This window comes from Podarcis pityusensis (assembly GCF_964106645.2).
Source record: "Podarcis pityusensis genome assembly, chromosome: 4".
In the NCBI taxonomy this organism is placed as follows: Eukaryota; Metazoa; Chordata; class Lepidosauria; order Squamata; family Lacertidae; genus Podarcis; species Podarcis pityusensis.
The window spans coordinates 23,926,579-23,945,878 of NC_138027.1; the positions used below are offsets into that span (position 1 = coordinate 23,926,579).

Consider the following 19,300-nt stretch of genomic DNA (forward strand, 5'->3'; position numbering starts at 1 on the left):
CGTAGCGGAGCGAATCCTTATTGGCCACTTCGAAGCAGCTTTGCCTCTGAAGCGCAACGTTTTGTTTCTTAGACCTCGCGAGAACTTGGGCCACCGCCGCCGTCGCCGCGGTTCCAAAAGCAAGCTTGACGCCCGTGGGCGCCGCCATCTTGCTTCAGCGGAGCCTGAAGAGGCGGGTAGAGAGGACGCCCGGGCTCTTGGGGTGGGGGAGAACTTGCGGCGGGGAGGAAGGTGCGGCTTGTGGGTTGGAACCGGAGCCTTGGCTGCCGCTTCTCCCCTTTCGCTTCGCTGGGTCGCTTCCACGGAGGTCGGTCCGACCAGACAGCAAGATGGCGGTGGAGTCTCGCGTTACTCAGGAGGAGATTAAGAAGGAGCCCGAGAAGCCTATCGATCGTGAGAAGGTGTGGGGAGGAGCTGGGGGAAGAGGCGGGAGGGCGCTTTCACACGTTACACGCCCGCGTTTGCAGCAGCGTGTATGCTTCACAGGGAGGGCTGGTTCACCTGTTGGGAGACTCTTCGTGATGGCCTGCTCAGACGTTCAGTGTTTAGCATTGGTGAACTAAGAGGTGCTTTTTTCTCAACCATACCGTTTACTTGTGTGTGTGTGTCCTATTTTATGGCTGAAGAAACGCTGGTTTAGATAAGTTGTCTAAGTGGTGGTAGAAAAAGTGGGAAGGGGTGTGTCTACACAAGCGGTCTCCCCCCCCCCCCCCGAAAAGGCTTCCAATAGCAAACTTCAGTTTTTCCACTTTGGTTTGCTTTTATATCCATGGGATATTATGTCTAATGGGAAAGGGCTAAGATGCAATAGCTTTTTTTTTTTTAATATGTAGATACAAAACAGTAATAAAAGTATACAGTGGTGCCCTGCAAGACGAATGCCTCGCAAGACGAAAAACTCGCTAGACGAAAGGGTTTTGCGTTTTTTGAGTCGTTCCGCAAGACGAATTTCCCTATGGGCTTGCTTCGCAAGACGAAACGTCTTGCAAGTTTGTTTCCTTTTTCTTAAAGCCGCTAAGCCGTTAATAGCTGCTAAGCCGCTAATAGCCGTGCTTCGCAAGACGAAAAAACCGCAAGACGAAGAGACTCGCGGAACAGATTAATTTCGTCTTGCGAGGCACCACTGTATAAGGAATGAGAGTACAGAAGATATACACATGCAGAAGACAATCTAAATAAGAAATATCCAGACATAAAACAGCAGCATTGCCTATTACACTATAAGAGAATTGACATAAAATAACGACTCACATATTATGCAGGTGAATTGATTGGAACATCTTTTGAGCAGTTAATTAAGTAAAGTCTCAACCTTTATTTAGCCACAGTTTTTGCTAAACTTTGTAATTATATCCTACAGTTTTGTAGCCCAAGCACAAGTCCGTTACATATGAAGAAAATTCCAAGTACCTCTAGATTTAAAAAAGGTTCCACTTAAGTGCCTTGAGGTTTCTTAGTCAAGTGGTGTATAAAGTTTATGAAATAAATAACAACAAACGTTACAGAAAGGGCCACTTTTGTTATTATTTATTTCATAAAATTTATACACTTATTCATTGTAAAAAAAATCCCTCAGGATGGTTGATCATAGATTAAACAGATCCCTGTTCCACTTTAAGGTATATAAGGTGTTGGATTTTTGTTATGAAAATTAAAAGAAAAAATGCAATTAAATGTTAGAAAATATTTTTTAAGAGTACTTAACAATCTCAAATTTAATCTTAGGTCTTGAATTCCCCCCCCCCCTTTGATAATTTTAGCTGCCAAGTATTGATTAAAGGATAGTCTTTTCCCATTACGGTACATTAAGGATTTGGTCATAAGAAATAATTTAAAAGTGTTGTATAAAAATGTAGGTAGAAAACAAAACCATTCTTGTATGTGATGTAGGGACTTTGTTGTCATTCGTTGCTTGCTTTGCAGCAAGTGAATGGTCTCTTCTTTGCCTTACAGACCTGCCCCCTCCTTCTGAGGGTCTTCACCACCAATAATGGGCGCCATCACCGAATGGATGAGTTTGCCCGTGGAAACGTACCTTCCAGTGAACTGCAGATCTATACCTGGTGAGTGGCAGCAGTCTGAGCTGCACTTCTCCACTTGTAGCAATTTTGGTGTGGTAACTGAAGGTGGGTTTCCACACACTCCTCCACTGGACAGAGGCTGTTTTTTTCATTGCTAGATGAAAGGCCAAACATGAACTGGTGAAGCTTTGATATTTTTGCCTCAGGTATTGAAGGCCCAGAATCTCTGCCACCTCTTCTTTTAGACAGTCTGGAGTAGAGCACTTGTGGAATGCATCCTGTTCTTACTCTGTTTTCTGCAGTCCTCGTTATTGACAAATACAGTCATAACTCGGGTTGAATGTGCTTCGGGTTGAGCGCGTTCGAGTTTCGCTCCGTGGCAACCCGGAAGTAACGGAGCGCATTACTTCTGGGTTTTGCCGCTCACGCATGCGCAGATACTCAAAATGACGCCATGCGCGGAAGCGGCAAAACGCGGCATGCGCTGTTGCGTCTTACGTTCTGTTCAGGATGCGAACGGGGCTCTGGAACGGATCCCATTCGCATCCCGAGGTACCACTGTACCAGCCAGTTGGGAGATAAACTTCCCAGTACTGCTTTTTTCCTGTGGAACAATGACTAAGGTCTTTTGGTTGTCCTCCCATTTCTTATGGGCCATCTGTTGAATGAGAAGAGGAAGCTTGTATCTACAGCACCTTTGTGAATGCGGTGCAGCCTATTTTTTAGCCCAGAGTGCTTGCTGGGTCAGGAGGAGTGTCTCATATGGCACTTCTCACCCAGCAAATGCCCTGGTCCAAATTGGAATGTGACCGAGATGCAAAATTACAGTTATGTTTCTTGCTCCTAATGCTGTTGATTTCTGCATGAGTGTTCTGCAAATCGACAAAGAGCAGTTGAACAACAAGACACTCATTCTGGATTTTAGGTTATGGCATAGCCATAGTCTAATAGTTCTTTGTCCTATATAAAATAAACTCAGACTAATCCTTTGTTCTAAAATCTCTAAAATGAGATGTAGTTCTTGATGCAGTTCACTGACCTCTTAAGAGTTTTGACTTAATATCACAATGTTAAAATCTAGGGATACTATATGACTTAAAATGCTGCTTTTCTTCCAGGATGGATGCAACTCTAAAAGAACTGACAAGTTTAGTGAAAGAAGTCTACCCGGAAGCAAGGAAAAAGGGCACACATTTTAACTTTGCAATAGTCTTCACAGATCTTAAAAGGCCTGGTTACAGGTAAAATAGTCACTGGAGTCAGTAGATGCAAATTGTAGCAAAATCTGAAAAGTTCTAATGAAATTCTTCATAGGAATTATAATACACCGTGGGAGCAGGGCCAGGGCGGGAGAGTGCTAGAGTTCTGTCTAGTCCTGTTATATGGGATCAATTCCAATCTGTTACCTCCGAGGATGTGGACAGGCTGCTTGGACAAGTGAAACCGACCACCTGTCTCCTTGATCCTTGCCCATCCTGGCTGATAAAAGCGAGCCGGGAAGGGCTGGGCGATGGGCTCTGCGGGGTGGTGAATGCTTCCCTCTGTGAGGGAGCCTTCCCAGACCCGCTGAAAGAGGCGGTCATTAAGCTGCTTCTTAAAAAAACATCTTTAGACCCAGCCAATTTGGCTAACTATCGCCCAGTCTCAAATTTACCATTCTTGGGCAAGGTGATTGAGCGGGTGGTTGCCGAACAACTCCAAGCACGCCTGGAGGATGCGGACCATTTGGAACCCTTCCAATCGGGATTCAGGCCTCATCATGGGACTGAAACTGCCTTGGTCGCGCTGGTTGATGGTCTCCGGCGGGCTAGGGACAAAGGTGAGAGCTGTTTCCTAGTTCTGCTGGATCTCTCAGTGGCCTTTGACACCATCGACCATAACATCCTTCTGGACCGTCTTGAGGAGCTGGGGGCACTGTTATACGGTGGTTCCGCTCCTTTCTCCTGGGCCGTGTCCAGAAAGTGGTGTTGGGGGATGAGTGTTCAGACCCCTGGGCTCTCACTTGTGGGGTGCCTCAGGGTTCCGTCCTCTCCCCCATGCTTTTTAATATCTATGTGAAGCCGCTGGGAGAGATCATCGGGGGTTTGGGCTGGGTGTTCATCAGTATGCAGATGACACCCAGCTCTACCTCTCCTTTAAGTCAGAACCAGTGAAGGTCCTTTGTGAGTGCCTGGAGGCGGTTGGAGGATGGATGGCGGCTAACAGATTGAGGTTGAATCCTGACAAGATAGAAGTACTGTTTTTGGGGGACAGGGGGTGGGCGGGTGTGGGGGATTCCCTGGTCCTGAATGGGGTAACTGTGCCCCTGAAGGACTAGGTGCACAGCCTGGGAGTCATTTTGAACTCACAGTTGTCCATGGAGGCACAGGTTAATTCTGGGTCCAGGGCAGCTGTCTACCAGCTCCACCTGGTACGCAGGCTAAGACCCTACCTGCCCGCGGACTGTCTCACCAGAGTGCTGCATTCTCTGGTTATCTCCCGCTTGGACTACTGCAATGCGCTCTACGTGGGGATACCTTTGAAGGTGACCTGGAAACTGCAATTAATCCAGAATGCAGCAGCTAGACTGGTGACTGGGAGTGGCCGCCAGGACCACATAACACCAGTTCTGAGAGATCTGCATTGGCTCCCGGTACGTTTCTGAGCACAATTCAAAGTGTTGGTGCTGACCTTTAAAGCCATAAATGGCCTCGGTCCTGTATACCTGAAGGAGCGTCTCCACCCCCATCGTTCAGCCCGGACACTGAGATCCAGCGCCGAGGGCCTTCTGGCGGTTCCCTCATTGCGAGAAGTAAGGTTACAGGGAACCAGGCAGAGGGCCTTCTCAGTAGTGGCGTCTGCCCTGTGGAACGCCCTCCCAGCAGATGTCAAGGCAATAAACAACTATTTTACTTTTAAAAGATAACTGAAGGCAGCCCTCTTTAGGGAAGTTTTTAATGTCTAATGCTGTATTGTTTTTAATATTCAGTTGGAAGCTGCCCAGAGTGGCTGGGGAAACCCAGCCAGATGGGCGGGGTATAAATAATAAATTATCTTTATGTGCGTAGAATTTTCAAAAAGGGGTGTGTAAAAACAGGGTGGACATCCAGGAAAAGAAAACCTTTGGAAATTCAACCCCCACCCAAATTGCACGCAGTGTGTTGACTATATGTGGTTTTGGTTTTATCCCCATGTAAGTTGGCAGTCGCGGGTGGCGCTGTGGGTAAAACCTTAGCGCCTAGGACTTGCCAATTGCATGGTCGGCGGTTCGAATCCCCGCGGTGGGGTGCGCTCCTGTTGCTCAGTCCCAGCGCCTGCCAACCTAGCAGTTCGAAAGCACCCCCAAGTGGAAGTAGATAAATAGGGACCGCTTATCAGCGGGAAGGTAAACGGCGTTCCATGTGCTGCGCTGGCTTGCCAGATGCAGCTTGTCACGCTGGCCACGTGACCCGGAAGTGTCTGCGGACAGCGCTGGCTCCCGGCCTCTAGAGTGAGATGAGCGCACAACCCTAGAGTCTGTCAAGACTGGCCCGTACGGGCAGGGGTACCTTTACCTTTACTAAGTTGGCAGTTACCTGTACTTATATCTGCACTTTTCTAAGTGTCTCTAATTTAAAGCTACCAAACCCACTGCTGCTGATCACAGGAGACAGTACTTGACTAGGTGGAACAAAGATATGGCTCATGTTCTTATTTTGGTCTTAATTTTTTTTTACAGGGTGAAAGAGATTGGCAGTACAATGTCAGGCAGAAAGGGCACAGATGATTCCATGACTCTGCAGTCTCAGAAGTTCCAGATAGGGGATTACCTGGACATAGCAATTACTCCCCCAAATCGAGCACCACCTCCATCAGGTCGCATGAGACCTTATTAATATTTTGCTTTCTTCTAATGACCACACTACATGGTCATACAGATTACAAACGGCTTGTTTTTTTTAATGCAAAGTGAAAATACTAGAAAACCTGTTAAGTTGTAGAAATACTGAAATTATGTTACTGTATATTTTTAGAAGGTTGCTCTCTGCTAGGTTTTCGTTTTCTGAATAGCTGAAAACCAGACACTGCAGTGTTTCTTAAAGTGTGTAATGTTTGGCTAAAACACCACAAGCAGTCTTGAGGTATTTGAAACCGTATATATTCTAAGGCCAACCTATAGTGTGGAAAGATTAAATGAGAGGTATTTCATAAGCGCACTGTAAGATTGCCTTTTAAGAAACATCTTTTTGAACATCCGTAAAGTACCTATTTTGTCAGAAATCAGAGTCTACAACGCAATCTGGGAGAGCTGCATTTTCCCAGGTACAAAGTATTGGGTGTAGATGATGGGATTGCCAATGCGGTGAGCACAACATCTGTGCTCAATAATTGCATATTCATTGTGCAAAAATATTCACCCTAATACAGCTGTAGTAGGACTTACACTATCAGATGGACAGAAGTGTCAAGGTTTGTTGAAAAGCATCCTGAAATTAGTCATAATAGAAGGAAATCATGGCAGCTTAACACCTGTAATATTACACCCTATTTTATTCACTGATGTGTAAGTGCGACCAGGAGGGCTACTATTTTTGCTTCTGGTTTTGACTACGAAAGGATTTGAACCACTTAACGTATTCCCAATTTAAAATGCAATTGTTGCTTCAACTGGAAGTTACATCCTTAAAAATGGGAAGTTCTAAAAAATCTTCCACAGGCAAGGTTTCCACAGCTGTATGACTGTCTTGATATAATTAAGTCCTTGTTAAATAATTTTATTTTTTAAAACTTGTAAAAATAAAAGCAGTGACATAGCTTTGTAAAATGTGTTTCGTGACAATGATAGCAGTTGCTATCAAAAACAAAAGCTGGAAGTTTTCTTGTTGCTTGCTTGCCCACCTGCCCTTTTGTCTAGACATTACATCACATGCTGTAGACTGAAGATGCAATTCTCTCATGAATTGCTTGCTATAAAATTGAAAACATTCTCAATCATGATAGAACAGGATTGCTTTAGTTGAAACGTTGGTGGGGGTTTTACCCATAACAAAAATATGGGGTATTGTACAGTGGGACTTCTGCAGCCTCTCAAATCTGCTCCAGGGTCCCCTCTACAGCACATATGTGGATGCCTTCTTAATACTATGTTGAAACATTGGTAACAGACCATGGTTAAGTATGAACACTTACAATCCTGAATGTTCCATCTAACTTTTTTTAATAAAAAAAATATCAAATTTAAAAAACCACAATGGCAACTCCCGCAGTCCTAAAAATATGCAGAAAATTTGCGGGCAGGGGGAGGGTGGATTCAAAGATCAAATTAGTTTAAGAGCAGGGCAGCAGAGTAGGCCACTCTTAACTGTTTCCCCCTCGCTTCTACAATCCTTATGTATCAGCTCACAAGCAGAATTTAAACAAATATTTAATAAATGCAGTCCTAACTTCCATTAGCATGGAGATACAGGTTTTCATAATGTATTTGGGGGTCTCTGGGGAAATGAAAGAAGAGACTATAGTTTTAGTTAAACTGGTTGCCAAACGGTTAGAAATAAATATTCTGATATTTTCCCATGGAGTTTGCTGGACAATCTTCATTATAGCAGCCTCTAAAAAGCCAAGTCATAGCCTTCATCCATATTACTTTCTGCAAATGTAATCAAAAAACAAACAAAGCCGTTAAATTATAATATTGGCACTATGTTCAAGTGACTTCCATTGAAACATGCCCATTTGTATTCATTTCATAGGGGTCTTGACGAAAGGACAGCCATCTTGTTTTTTGTTTTGTTTTTTAAATGTCTAAAAATTCACTCTTGTATTGAACTGCTAAGTCTGAAAGTGGAAACACATTGCATTCCTTCTTTACCAGTCTTTGAACTCCTGTTCACCTTTTCCTCCAATAAACCTGGGTCATGCCCAGGCAACGAGAGCTGATTTGAGTAATGGGATTTTCAGTTAGCCCAATCCCACCTTTCAGTCTGTCCTCCTTTCTATTAGACACTGATAAGGCTCTCAGTGGCTATGTTCTACTTCCAGTGTCAGCCGCAGTTTGCCTCTGAATGCCAGCAGCAAGGAATCTCAAGTCAGAAGAGTGCTGTTATGCTCAAATCCTGCTTTTGGGCTTCCCCATAGGCATCTGGTTTACCACTGTGGGAACAGGATGCTGGGCTAGACAGGCCGCTGGCCTGATCCAGAGCTATTCTTAATATATACTGAATCTTAAAACTTCAACAAGATATTGGCAGTAGCTCCGTATCCACACAGTGTTTCCAAGAACTATGACTGGTTGCAGGAGAGTTCCCAGGCAGCTAGCTTTCATTGATGCCATGTGGTGGGTTGGAATTGTGGCTGGGTGCAAACCCACATATACAGCAAGAGGCAGGGATGAGTAGGGGTCCTGTTCTTTGGACACCATGCCACAACCTTTTTATTCGACCGTCAGTCAGAAAAAAGTACATTTTGTCAATACACAGTTAAAAACATCCAGGAAGATTTTAAAACTTAGTCAACACTAAAATGGGCTAAACAGGTAGCCCCATATCAATACAGTCAATTATAGTCTTGCGACGCTTAAAAGCTAAGAAGAGAAATTTGGCCACCAAGGAAGGTATAGCTCTAGTGGCGTTATCCAGCAAGTGTAAAACCTGGTTTTCTCCGGGTAGGAAGCTGAATTGACATAAGAGTGGGTCTATAAAATTTTAAGCTCTGCATAAGAAGGGCAAGTCAAGAGAATGTGTTCGGTGGACTCAACCACACCCATGGCACAATGACAGGTTCTCTGGGCGTATGGTACTCCCCTGTACCTTCCCCACAATATCGCAGAGTCAAGGACATTTAATCTAGCTGCTGTAAGGAGTCTACGGTATTCCACATAGTGGATTTCTGCAAGGTAGGGGGCTGGTATGGTCCGATAAATCTGGTCCCCTAGGAACATCCCTGGTTTTACCTGGGCTATGTCCTCTTGTCTGGCAATGTCACTCAGTCTCCGGGAGATCACAACTCTAGCTTGATTGTACGCCATGGACTCAAAGTAAAGGAGAGACAATCCGCAGGATTGAACCTCATTAATGACCTCCCTTTCCCACGATGATTGGAAATCGTCCCTCAATATCAAGGGGGCAATACCCACTGGTTTAAAACACCATACCACAAATCTACCTACTAATGCCAGACCTTTGCAAGGGGCAGCGAGTGCCTCATATGCCTGCACATAGTACAATGCTACTTCCACCGAGTGTCTGGAAAAGCCAGACAGGTGTGTGTGGAATACCTCATGCTCAAATCTCACCTGTTTTCTTTGTTCCCAGTATCAAGAACAGGCTGTTTTTCAAACTGTGTAGCAATTCCTACACGAGTCCCCTTTTCCAGTGATCTGTATGCTTCTACCTTTGGATTGTATTTTGACAAGATCTGTAACAAAAAATAATAATAATTAAGTAGATGATGTTGGAGAAGCGTGGACCTTTCCAAGTTTTATACTTTCCATGCACAAGGAAAACAATTTGCTGGCAAAAATGTCAAAATCTGCATTAGCAGCAGGAAGGTTTAACTTGTTCACCTGAGAAATCTGCCTTGGAATCACGGTTATTTCAGGAGGAGGAGGAGGGGAACTGAACAGGCTACTGTAATCTGATATTTCTGGAGGAAGCAGTTCTTCAAGCCTATCCAGTGCTGCTGAAGGTGGTTCAAGACACTCCAGATACTTGTCTGAATGAGGGACATGCGGAACAGTGCCGTATCCAACAACTGTATTATTTGGGACACATGTCTGCTGTAAGGAAAAAGACCCAAAGAATTGCAATGTTCAGATAATGAAATACAAGGACAATTTTTTTTATTTTAAAAATCAGGCAGTTAAGACATCCTTTGAAGATCTTCATTGTTAAAAGCTTTTCCTATGAGTACAGCATGGTGCAGAAGTCCCATTAAGAGACCCATTTCATTTACAAAATAAAAACTCAGTCCTTACTTTAGGTTTTGTTATCAGAGACTCTGTATCTGGAAGAGACGTTTCTGTCATATGATTAGAGGCATCCAATTTATTACTCTCTGGGGATATGGCATCCTTTCTGCTGGGAATCTTCAAGCCAGGTGTGCAGAACTCGGGTGCAGCGGGTGAAGCCATATAATCGTCATCTGAAAACACAGTATATGATTGGCAATTTCACACAGATAGTCTACAAATTCATTCAGGCGTAAAAGGATGAAAATGCAGAACTGAGGACCACACTTCCATGAATGAAGAGTTCTCACTGGACCCAGAGATTTATATCTGAATGCTATAGAAACTTTCATCACTGGTGAATGCAAGCTTTTGGCCTTTCTGCATAGCAGAATTTGATACATGCCTCTGAACAGTTACATTCAGATAATGAAATCAGATTGCCAGAAACAAGTTTTCCCAAATTCTGAAACTCCTTATCGGGATAAATTGTCATCACTCTCTCAGTTCATACCCACTTCAGTGGTTTCTGGTCCATTTCCAGGCCAAATTCAATGTACTGGATATGACCTTAGGCTGGGGCAGCCAACATGGTGCCCACCTTGAGAACAAATTATCTAAAGGGCTGCCGCCTCCTTCAATATCAACTAGGGCCACCCTCCTGCTTGTCCCACCATCTGATGTTCAACTGATGGTGGTATCTCATGTGGTTGGTTGCCTCTAGGCTCCAGAACCTATCCCCTTCCTGAATGAAGTCAAAGACATTTTTCATTCCAGCAGCCTTTAGGTGTGTTGAATAGGCAATTGTTTTGTTTTGCTTCTGGTTTTAAATTGGAGCTGCTTACTAGATTTTATTTCAGCTTTCATTCTGCCTGTTCTTTGTTTTTCTTAGACTGTTTTTATGAAACTTGTGAGCTGCCTTGAACCTTTTTCTAGACAGAAAGGCAGTATATAAAGGTTTTTAAGGGCAGGGGGTGCAGAACAGTTTCAACCTATATTTGGATAGCCCAAGATGTTGTAAGTTATTCAACTGTATGAAATATCAATTAAAAATATTTTTTATTCAATTTCTAAATAAATGCGCTTCCCAGTTATTTTCTTTGTACCGATTGGTCAAAACACTGGAAGAACAGATTTACTTATTAGGCTGCAATTCTAAACACAATTTCTAGGGAATAATCTCTATTAAAATGAGACTGACTTCTGAGCAAAGGCTCACACAAGAAAGACTATTACTTCTTTTTAAAGAAAACTGATTAAGAGAGCCTGGAATATCCCTGAAACCAGGCCTCCACAGGCTCACTTTGGATAACTCTTTACTTTCATTACTTTTCTTCTAGCTCACAGACCCCCACGGCACACGTGTTCCCAGGAGACCTGCCAAGTTCCAGCTAGGTAGCAGCCTCACATGCCTTCGGACCCTATACTCTGGAATCTCTTTAGTTACAAGCCTAGGGCATTTGAAGGGTTCCTTACGGAAAAGAAATCACTAGCCTAATCTGAATACACAGGGCTTACCACAAAATTTGTTCTTTTGCTTAGGTGTAGCTAGGTTCTTATTTGATTCCAATTCCACTGCAGATTCACTCGGCTTATTATTAGCTTGCCTAAGGATAAGACAAAAATAATGTCACATCATATCAACTCCCTTCTCTTTTCAGTAATTGTGAATGGGCAGAGGGGAACAAACTTAAGCACAAGTAAAATAAAATAGACACATTTTTCTTGTTTACCCCAGTCTCCATTTCCATCCCATTCCTCCTGTGTTGAATTATAGACCGTAAGCCTCTTGGAAGGGAACTTTACAAAGTACATGCACTCAAATATTTGGGAGACTGCAGTTTATTAAAGAGGCTCAAGGAGATGCCCTCTACTCTCCCTCTTTCATGACTTCAACACAGATCCATCACCCACACTTGCGACCATCTTTTCTGATAGCTCAACTCTCTTCCACAGTCCCATCACAGGTTGGATGGGGAGATGGGGGCTTGCTTTTCTTCTCCCCAGTGCTAGGTTATTACTGATGGCGTCCGGAAGGGGATAGTTATTTTGTGCATTTTCTTTTTTTAAACTGGAAACCATTAGCTGAAAGTGTTTTGTACAAAAGGCAGAATTAAAAAATCTCAAAAAAAGAGTAAATGGTTAATTGGTCTTCCAGCTGGGGGGTCAGAACCCACTACTTGGGCTCAGCCTGATTCAAGATAGATTGCAACAGGAGTACCAGCACCGTATAAACATGTTTTTTTTAAAAAGGAAAAAAATGAGTCTCCAAGTGCATACTTGGGTTAAAACGGGGAGGGGGGGGGTGCAGTTCTGAGTCAGAAAAGGTTGAAGACTACTGCTCTAAAATGATGGTGCCATTAGAGGGTAGCAGCAAGTCTCACCCTCCTCCCACTAAATATTTGTGTGCACACAAAATCTGCAAATCTGCTGGCCGATCACCTCAAGGATGGAAAGTGTCAGACAGAAATGAGAACCCGTGTATTTTTGTAACTCTCAGAGGATGTCACTTACCTACTGTTTTTGGGATTGAGTAGGAAGATGGTTTGATCTACCACTAAACTTGTGGTATCATCATTCAAACCCATTTTATACCCATAGATACGAAACTGTTCTCCCTTGGGTGATAAACGCTCAAAATAATCCACTCTCGGTTCCTCTTTCTGTGCATATGTGGGCTGATTATGCAAGATGCCTGAAGTACTTGGGAGAGCATATTTTGAAAGGCCAAAATCAGAAAGCTGTGGAATTTGCAGCAGAGCATGAGGTGCAGATGATTGTTCAGGAAAATCAAGGATTTTGGGCTCTTCTTCAGCAGATGTAGACTCAGGGTTAATTTCAGCTTCATCCTGTTTTGCTTTATTAAAAAGATAATCTGCTTAGTTTCAAAAATAACCAACTTTAAACGCTGACACCAAACCCTACATATACTAAGTAAAATAGTAACACCGTCCCCCACCCCCACCCCCACCCATCTTTCCCCTCCTCCACCTCTTTCCCCCTTTTCTTCCCAATGTCTCAACAAATGAAACTGATTTGTAAAAATGTTACATGGGGGAAAAAATACAAGAGAGACATTGCAAACACTTTTGTAAAACAAGAAAATCTTTAATAAAAAAATAAATAATAATAAACCCCAACTTTTTAAAAAGACTGAATTGCTTATAGCCATTTCCACATTGCTGATCTCCTAATTGCAGGAGATCAGGAGTATTAGCACAGTATGCTAATCTAGCACAATTAGCACAATATTAAATCTATGTGGTTTAATATTTAGCAGATTCTCTTGTAGGGTGGATTTGTTTTAAATCAAATCGATTTAAATCACTAGTCAGCAAGACTGATTTAAATAATCTTTTTTCTTTTTCTTTTTTACAAGAAGACTAATTCTTCCCGGTATTACCGTAATATTTACAACCAGATGAAGGTTTCATTTTTGGAATAATAAATTTTCAGAGTAGTTTTTACAGTTATATCAAAAATTACTGATTTGGTTATACTATTAGAAATACATAGACAGATAATTATGAAATTATTGTGAGGTTTAATAAGTTAACTGTTTAAATTTTGACAACTTTTCTGCTGTACTTTATTGGAAGGAGAAAAATAATCATTTCCTTAATAACAATTTAAACAATTTATTTAACTGAAACAATAACATTATAGCATATGTATCCATGTTTGTTAACTGATGTGGTTAAACAATTAAAAATAAATAAATCTTAGAGTTTTAGCACACATGAAAAACTTAAAACAAATCCCTTTTTCCTGATGAATAGCCTTTGGATTATAACTTAAATAGAAAAATATCTTTAGAATGATTTTTTCTCCAAAAGCATTTAAGTTTAAAAATCTGATTAAAAAATTTAAAAATCTGTTGTTTTAAAAGAAAATCATAGATTTTTATCCACCCTGTTCTCTTGTAGTCAAGCTTTGCAAACTCAATTAAAATTCTAGTTCAAACTGACTATAAAAGAAATTATAATAAAGCCTGGTTACTACATAATAATAATAATAAACCATTGTGAGGATTGATATATACTAATAATGGTATAGGGGACACGGGTGGCGCTGTGGGTTAAACCACAGAGCCTAGGACTTGCCGATCAGAAGGTTGGCGGCTCGAATCCCCGCAATGGGGTGAGCTCCTGTTGCTCGGTCCCTGCTCCTGCCAACCTAGCAGTTCAAAAGCATGTCAAAGTGCAAGTAGATAAATAGGTACCGCTCCGGTGGGAAGGTAAATGGCGTTTCCATGTGCTGCTCTGGTTCACCAGAAGTGGCTTAGTCATGCTGGCCACATGACCTGGAAGCTGTACATCGGCTCCCTCAGCCAATAAAGCAAGATGAGCACCGCAACCCCAGAGTCGGTCACGACTGGACCTAATGGTCAGGGGTCCCTTTACCCTTAATAATGGTATAGCAAACTATAGAAGAGGAGTGGAATTTCATGGATAATAGGAAGAAATAGTAGTGAGGGAGGTACATAATATATTCCAGAGCTCCTAAGCATAGTTAGGAAACAAGGAACTCTACCAGTCGAATGCAGCTTAAAAAAGAAAGAAAAGTAAACCTGACTAGCTACACCAGAATATGGATGCACACTTGAATGCAAACACCACTGAAAGCAATTCAATGTGGGCAGTATCTGCAACTGGATGGAAGGTTTATTATGCAAATCTTAACACAGCAAGAGACACTTGGGCAGAAACCTCGGAAGTATATTAAAGAATTACATTAAAGGATATAGCTTCCACAGCTTCAGTACTTATAGGCATATAGCAGTTATATAAGTCAGAGCTTTTAATTAAAAGGATTCCGAGCACATTTTACACTAGAATAAAAAAGGAGGATGACTGGAATGAGTGAGTATGCAACAAAAGTATTAGTAATTTCCAAGCTGAAAGCTTCTATTGCATTCTGTAAAAACACCCAATATGTTCTTTAATTTTAAAAATGCACATACAGCGATAAGTGAAATGTGGAATATATTCATAGTTACCTGCATCCTCGCCAACAATGGGTTTGTAGCCATATTTCTGGAAGAAGTCTCTTATTTTCCCAAGATCTGTTGAAGTTTGTTTCATCAAAACTTTAGTGGCTTTCAAGAAATAATATGTAGCATCTCTTTCTGAAGAACTCTTACAAAGAGTATTATCAGCATCACTCTTCAATTAAAAAAAAGAGTTTATCTTTAGACAATACTGAACAGTTTGTATAGGTCAGCAAGCAGTATGGCAGGATTATGACATCAGTTTTTTATTATTGCCAACAGAAAAGCAGCAACAAAGGGTTCTTTTTTAAAAACGAAGGGAAAAAATTCTTCTACAAAATATGAATGATATACTGTATTTTTCGCTCTATAAGACACACCAGACCATAAGACACACCTAGTTTTTGGAAGAGGAAAACAAGAAAAAAAATATTCTGAATCCCAGAAGCTGGAACAGCAGGAGGAATCGCTGCGCAGCGATCCCTCTCACTGTTCTGGCTTCTGGGATAGCTGCACAGCCTGCATTCGCTCCATAAGACACACACACATTTCCCCATACTTTTTAGGAGGGAAAAAGTGCGTCTTGTAGAGCGAAAAATACAGTATTCCTCCACATGCTTTTGGAGGATTAGAGCCAACATTGTATATCACTGATGAATAATTTGGTGCAAGCTTAACAGAAGTATTTTAATTTTCCTGCATATTTAGAATCATAGCTGGCACACAGGAAGAAAACAAACGTTACCCCTCACTACTAATGTGACTTACTTCATAAATGCAGAAATGTAAACATTCACTACCAAACAGGACTTATCTTCATGCTTACATTTAGTCCTTTATTTCAGAGTGCATAAAATCAGAGAATTGTAGAGTTGGAAGGGATTCCAAGGATCAAGTCCAACTCCCCGCGATGCAGGAATCTCAACTAAAGCATCCATGACAGATGGCCATCCAACCTCTGCTTAAAAACCTCCAAGGAAGGAGAGATCAGTCCCTTCCACTGTCAAACAGCTCTTACTGTCAGAAACCTCTTCCTGATGTATAGCTGGAAATCTCCTTTCTTGTAACTTGAAGCCATTGGTTTGAGTCGTACCAGGTAGGACTCGAACCAATGCTGACTAGCTCTTTCTTTAGAATTTCAGTGAATTAGAACTTGGCATACCTAATACATAACCAGTGAAATTACAGCAAGAGTTTTATAAGGTGGAGCAGGGGTTGTGGAGAATGGATCAAAAGTACCTTTAGCGTTCTGACTTCAGAGAACAGTTCGTGTAAGTACCTCATTGGTGAATCTTCTTCAAATTCTTCAAGCCATGTTTTTAAATGAAAATGGATTTAGAAAGAAAACACAGTTCAGTATCTTTAAGGTATTCTGCAGGACAGCAGTTCCCAAACTATTTTTCCTACGGACAATTTGAAAAAATCACTAATGGTCTTGCTGGACCATTTTCCACCTCATTGTAGCAATGCACTGTGCTAGATGCTGTATGATTTTTAATTACAATTTTATTTCTTATATTTTATTGTATTACAATTTGAATTCCATAGAATACTATGTAAAATACAATAAATAATAAAATACCAGGTAATTTTTTATTTTAGTTTCATGGGTCTTCCTTACCTGTGTCATCACTCTGAAAAATCTGCTTCAGCTGCTCGGCCTCTTTTTCCACAGTGACCGCTAAGGTTCGCAGTTTGTTGAAGAACATGCCGCTGACGTCCATAGTGAAGGAAAACCCTAGACAAAGCATCAGGTTTTTGTTGCTATTGGCATAATTTGCAGAAAGAATACAGAGCAACTTTTCAACAAATAGGCAGAACACAAGCCATAGAAGAGTAATAAAAATAAATAAATAAATAAATAAATAAATATAAAGTTTTAGCAGCTCAGCATTGGGAAATTTGGTTGTTTTGCAAGAGACTTTCCTCACAATCAGTTTAATGCAAGGAACACCTGCAGCAGAATAAATTTGTGTCACATACACTGCTGGATATTGTGTGTTGTCATTAGCTACCATTGATACAACACCCACAAAGATCTGACATTTCTGAGACTTTTCAGTGCATAGGAAATGCCACAGTTTTGTGTTTGTGTGTGTTATTATCACTGATAATTATATTTTTTGGATTCAAGTTGAAGTGAAATTCCATTCCCTTTGAAATAAAGTACCAAAGAACACTGCAATTTTATGAAAAGCCATCACCCTAATAATTCAAAGAATATCTTCCTCAAAAAGCAACCAGCTGTAGCTACAGCTTGCTAGTGTGCTTTGTTTAAGGCTTTGATGCCTCTTTTACTATGCCATATACAAATGATGTTATTACAGAATAAAGCATGGAATAGTATATTGTAGCTAATCTAAGCTATACATCTGCATTCTAATTTGTGAGCCTCAGGCCAGGGACTGTGCATTTTAATTTTGCTCAGGACTTTGAGCCCTTCTATAAAGAATAAATGGCAGTGATTATTTAAACAAACAGATTCAAATATTTTATTATTAGTTAATATATTTGTATACCACCCTTCAGAGGGCGGTTCACAACATAAAAATGCAAAACAAGAACATAAATACATATTATGTATTTTACATACAAACACAATTATAAGACAATAGCCAAAGGCCAGGTTATGGAGAAAGGTTTCTGCCTGGTGCCTGAAGATATTTAATGAAGGTGAGGGAGAGAGCATTTCCTAGCAGGAAGCCACAGTAGAAAAGACCCGTTCTCATGCTGCTACCCTCCAGCAGAGGTGGTCCTTGAGAATCTCTGTTTCCTGAGAGTAAGATCCACTGAAAGCAATTTTCTTCTGAGTAGGCACTGCACTGCAAGACTGAACTTTTTATAAGGTCCTAGACAACTCAGGTGCAGGCTTTTTTGTAGATCACCTTGACCGCTATATCTCCACACTCAAAAGATGAAGTGCTCAGTGTGCAGCTACTGACAAGGCCTTCAGTACGGTTGTACAATTATTATTAAATTCTGCCCCCTCCTTGATTAGACAGGCACCTATTGCCCTGTGCTTTGGACATCTACTCAAACCTCTGCTTTTTACTCAGGCCTTCCTCCAGCTAATTATTACTTTAGCCCATGGCCAATACAATCTACCACGAATGACTTTTAATATGCTTTGCAATTTTGTTTTGATATTTCACGTTAAGCATTTTATAAATCCTTAAAAATGTGGATCAAGCCAAGGCCTCTTTAGTCCAGCATACTAGGGCCAGACAGATGCTTTGGAAGCTTCCTAATGGAGTTTGAAGATAACGCTCCCCTAGTAACCTCACTATCCAAGAACACGCTTTCCAGTTATATAAAAAGAAATGTTTTACATGCTGCTGTTATTTTAATGTTGCTAAACTCTATATCTATATTACCACACTTTACACCTTAGAATGCTTAATGGTATATTTTATTGCTGCATTGCATCCACCTTGGGAGAATTGTTGTTTAGTCGTGTCCGACTCTTCGTGACCCCATGGACCAGAACACGCCAGGCACTCCTGTCTTCCACTGCCTCCCGCAGTTTGGTCAAACTCATGCTGATAGCTTCAAAAACACTGTCCAACCATCTCATCCTCTGTCGTGCCCTCAATCTTTCCCAACATCAGGGTCTTTTCCAGGGAGTCTTCTCTTCTCATGAGGTGGCCAAAGTACTGGAGCCTCAGCTTCACGATCTGTTCTTCCAGTGAGCACTCAGGGCTGATTTCCTTCAGAATGGATCAGTTTGATCTTCTTGCAGTCCATGGGACTCTCAAGAGTCTCCTCCAGCACCATAATTCAAAAGCATCAATTCTTCGGCAATCAGCCTTCTTTATGGTCCAGCTCTCACTTCCATACATCACTACTGGGAAAACCATAGCTTTAACTATACGGACCTTTGTTGGCAAGGTGATGTCTCTGCTTTTTAAGATGCTACCTTAAAAAGAACTGATGATGTTGTTCAACCACTATTAAGGCTTTCCAAAACTTGCCCTCCCCACGTTTTAAAGAAAAACCTAAAAGGTGCAGAAGACAAAAAGTAGCCTTACCGTTGCCACGCTTGGGGAGCCTGCAACTTCTCTGCCTTCTTCCACACGACCGCTCACTAACACGTATTTACAGCCCCTCTCCCTACGGGCAGGAACAATAAAACGGTGAGGGGGGCGAGAAACAAACGCGCGCAGACTCCTGCCCAGTAAAAGGGACCTTTTTGAAGACCAGCAAACGGGGTGGGGTGGAATTGCTCCTGTAAATCTCTCTCTGTCTCCAACTCCTACCGCTTTTCTCTCACGCCACACACCCCTCTCCCGCCTCGTCGTTTGAATCTGCCAGCTCAGCGATTGGTCAGCTGGGAAGCGAGCGAGCCAGCCCCGCCCTTGCTTACTTTCCACGCCTCTTCAGTGAACC

The 19,300-nt window shown here is 41.8% G+C and overlaps 2 protein-coding genes across 4 annotated transcripts; one reads left to right on the forward strand and one right to left on the reverse strand.

The window, feature by feature from the left end:
- The first annotated feature begins 92 nt into the window (after positions 1 to 92).
- On the forward strand, positions 93 to 6,804 carry SAP18 (Sin3A associated protein 18). The gene is made up of 4 exons (XM_081004228.1): positions 93 to 401; positions 1,954 to 2,063; positions 3,140 to 3,262; positions 5,719 to 6,804. Exons 1-4 carry the CDS (start codon positions 330 to 332, stop codon positions 5,873 to 5,875), a joined length of 462 nt encoding a protein of 153 aa, XP_080860354.1. The 5' UTR covers positions 93 to 329; the 3' UTR covers positions 5,876 to 6,804.
- Positions 6,805 to 7,386: 582 nt separating this feature from the next.
- Positions 7,387 to 19,280, reverse strand: SKA3 (spindle and kinetochore associated complex subunit 3). 3 transcript variants are annotated; one of them, XM_081004177.1, is made up of 11 exons: positions 19,171 to 19,259; positions 18,943 to 19,024; positions 16,536 to 16,652; positions 16,154 to 16,218; positions 14,924 to 15,089; positions 12,439 to 12,781; positions 11,443 to 11,531; positions 9,952 to 10,118; positions 9,541 to 9,753; positions 9,271 to 9,392; positions 7,387 to 7,626 (listed from the first exon to the last, which is right to left on the reverse strand). In XM_081004177.1, the coding sequence occupies exons 3-11, from the start codon at positions 16,636 to 16,638 to the stop codon at positions 7,620 to 7,622; spliced, it is 1,275 nt and encodes a 424-aa protein (XP_080860303.1). In that variant the 5' UTR covers positions 16,639 to 16,652; positions 18,943 to 19,024; positions 19,171 to 19,259; the 3' UTR covers positions 7,387 to 7,619. The 3 variants fall into 3 exon arrangements, with proteins under 3 accessions (XP_080860303.1, XP_080860304.1, XP_080860302.1); XM_081004178.1 differs by lacking the exon at positions 18,943 to 19,024 and having other exon boundaries at positions 19,171 to 19,280; XM_081004176.1 differs by having other exon boundaries at positions 18,943 to 19,212.
- Positions 19,281 to 19,300: the final 20 nt, after the last annotated feature.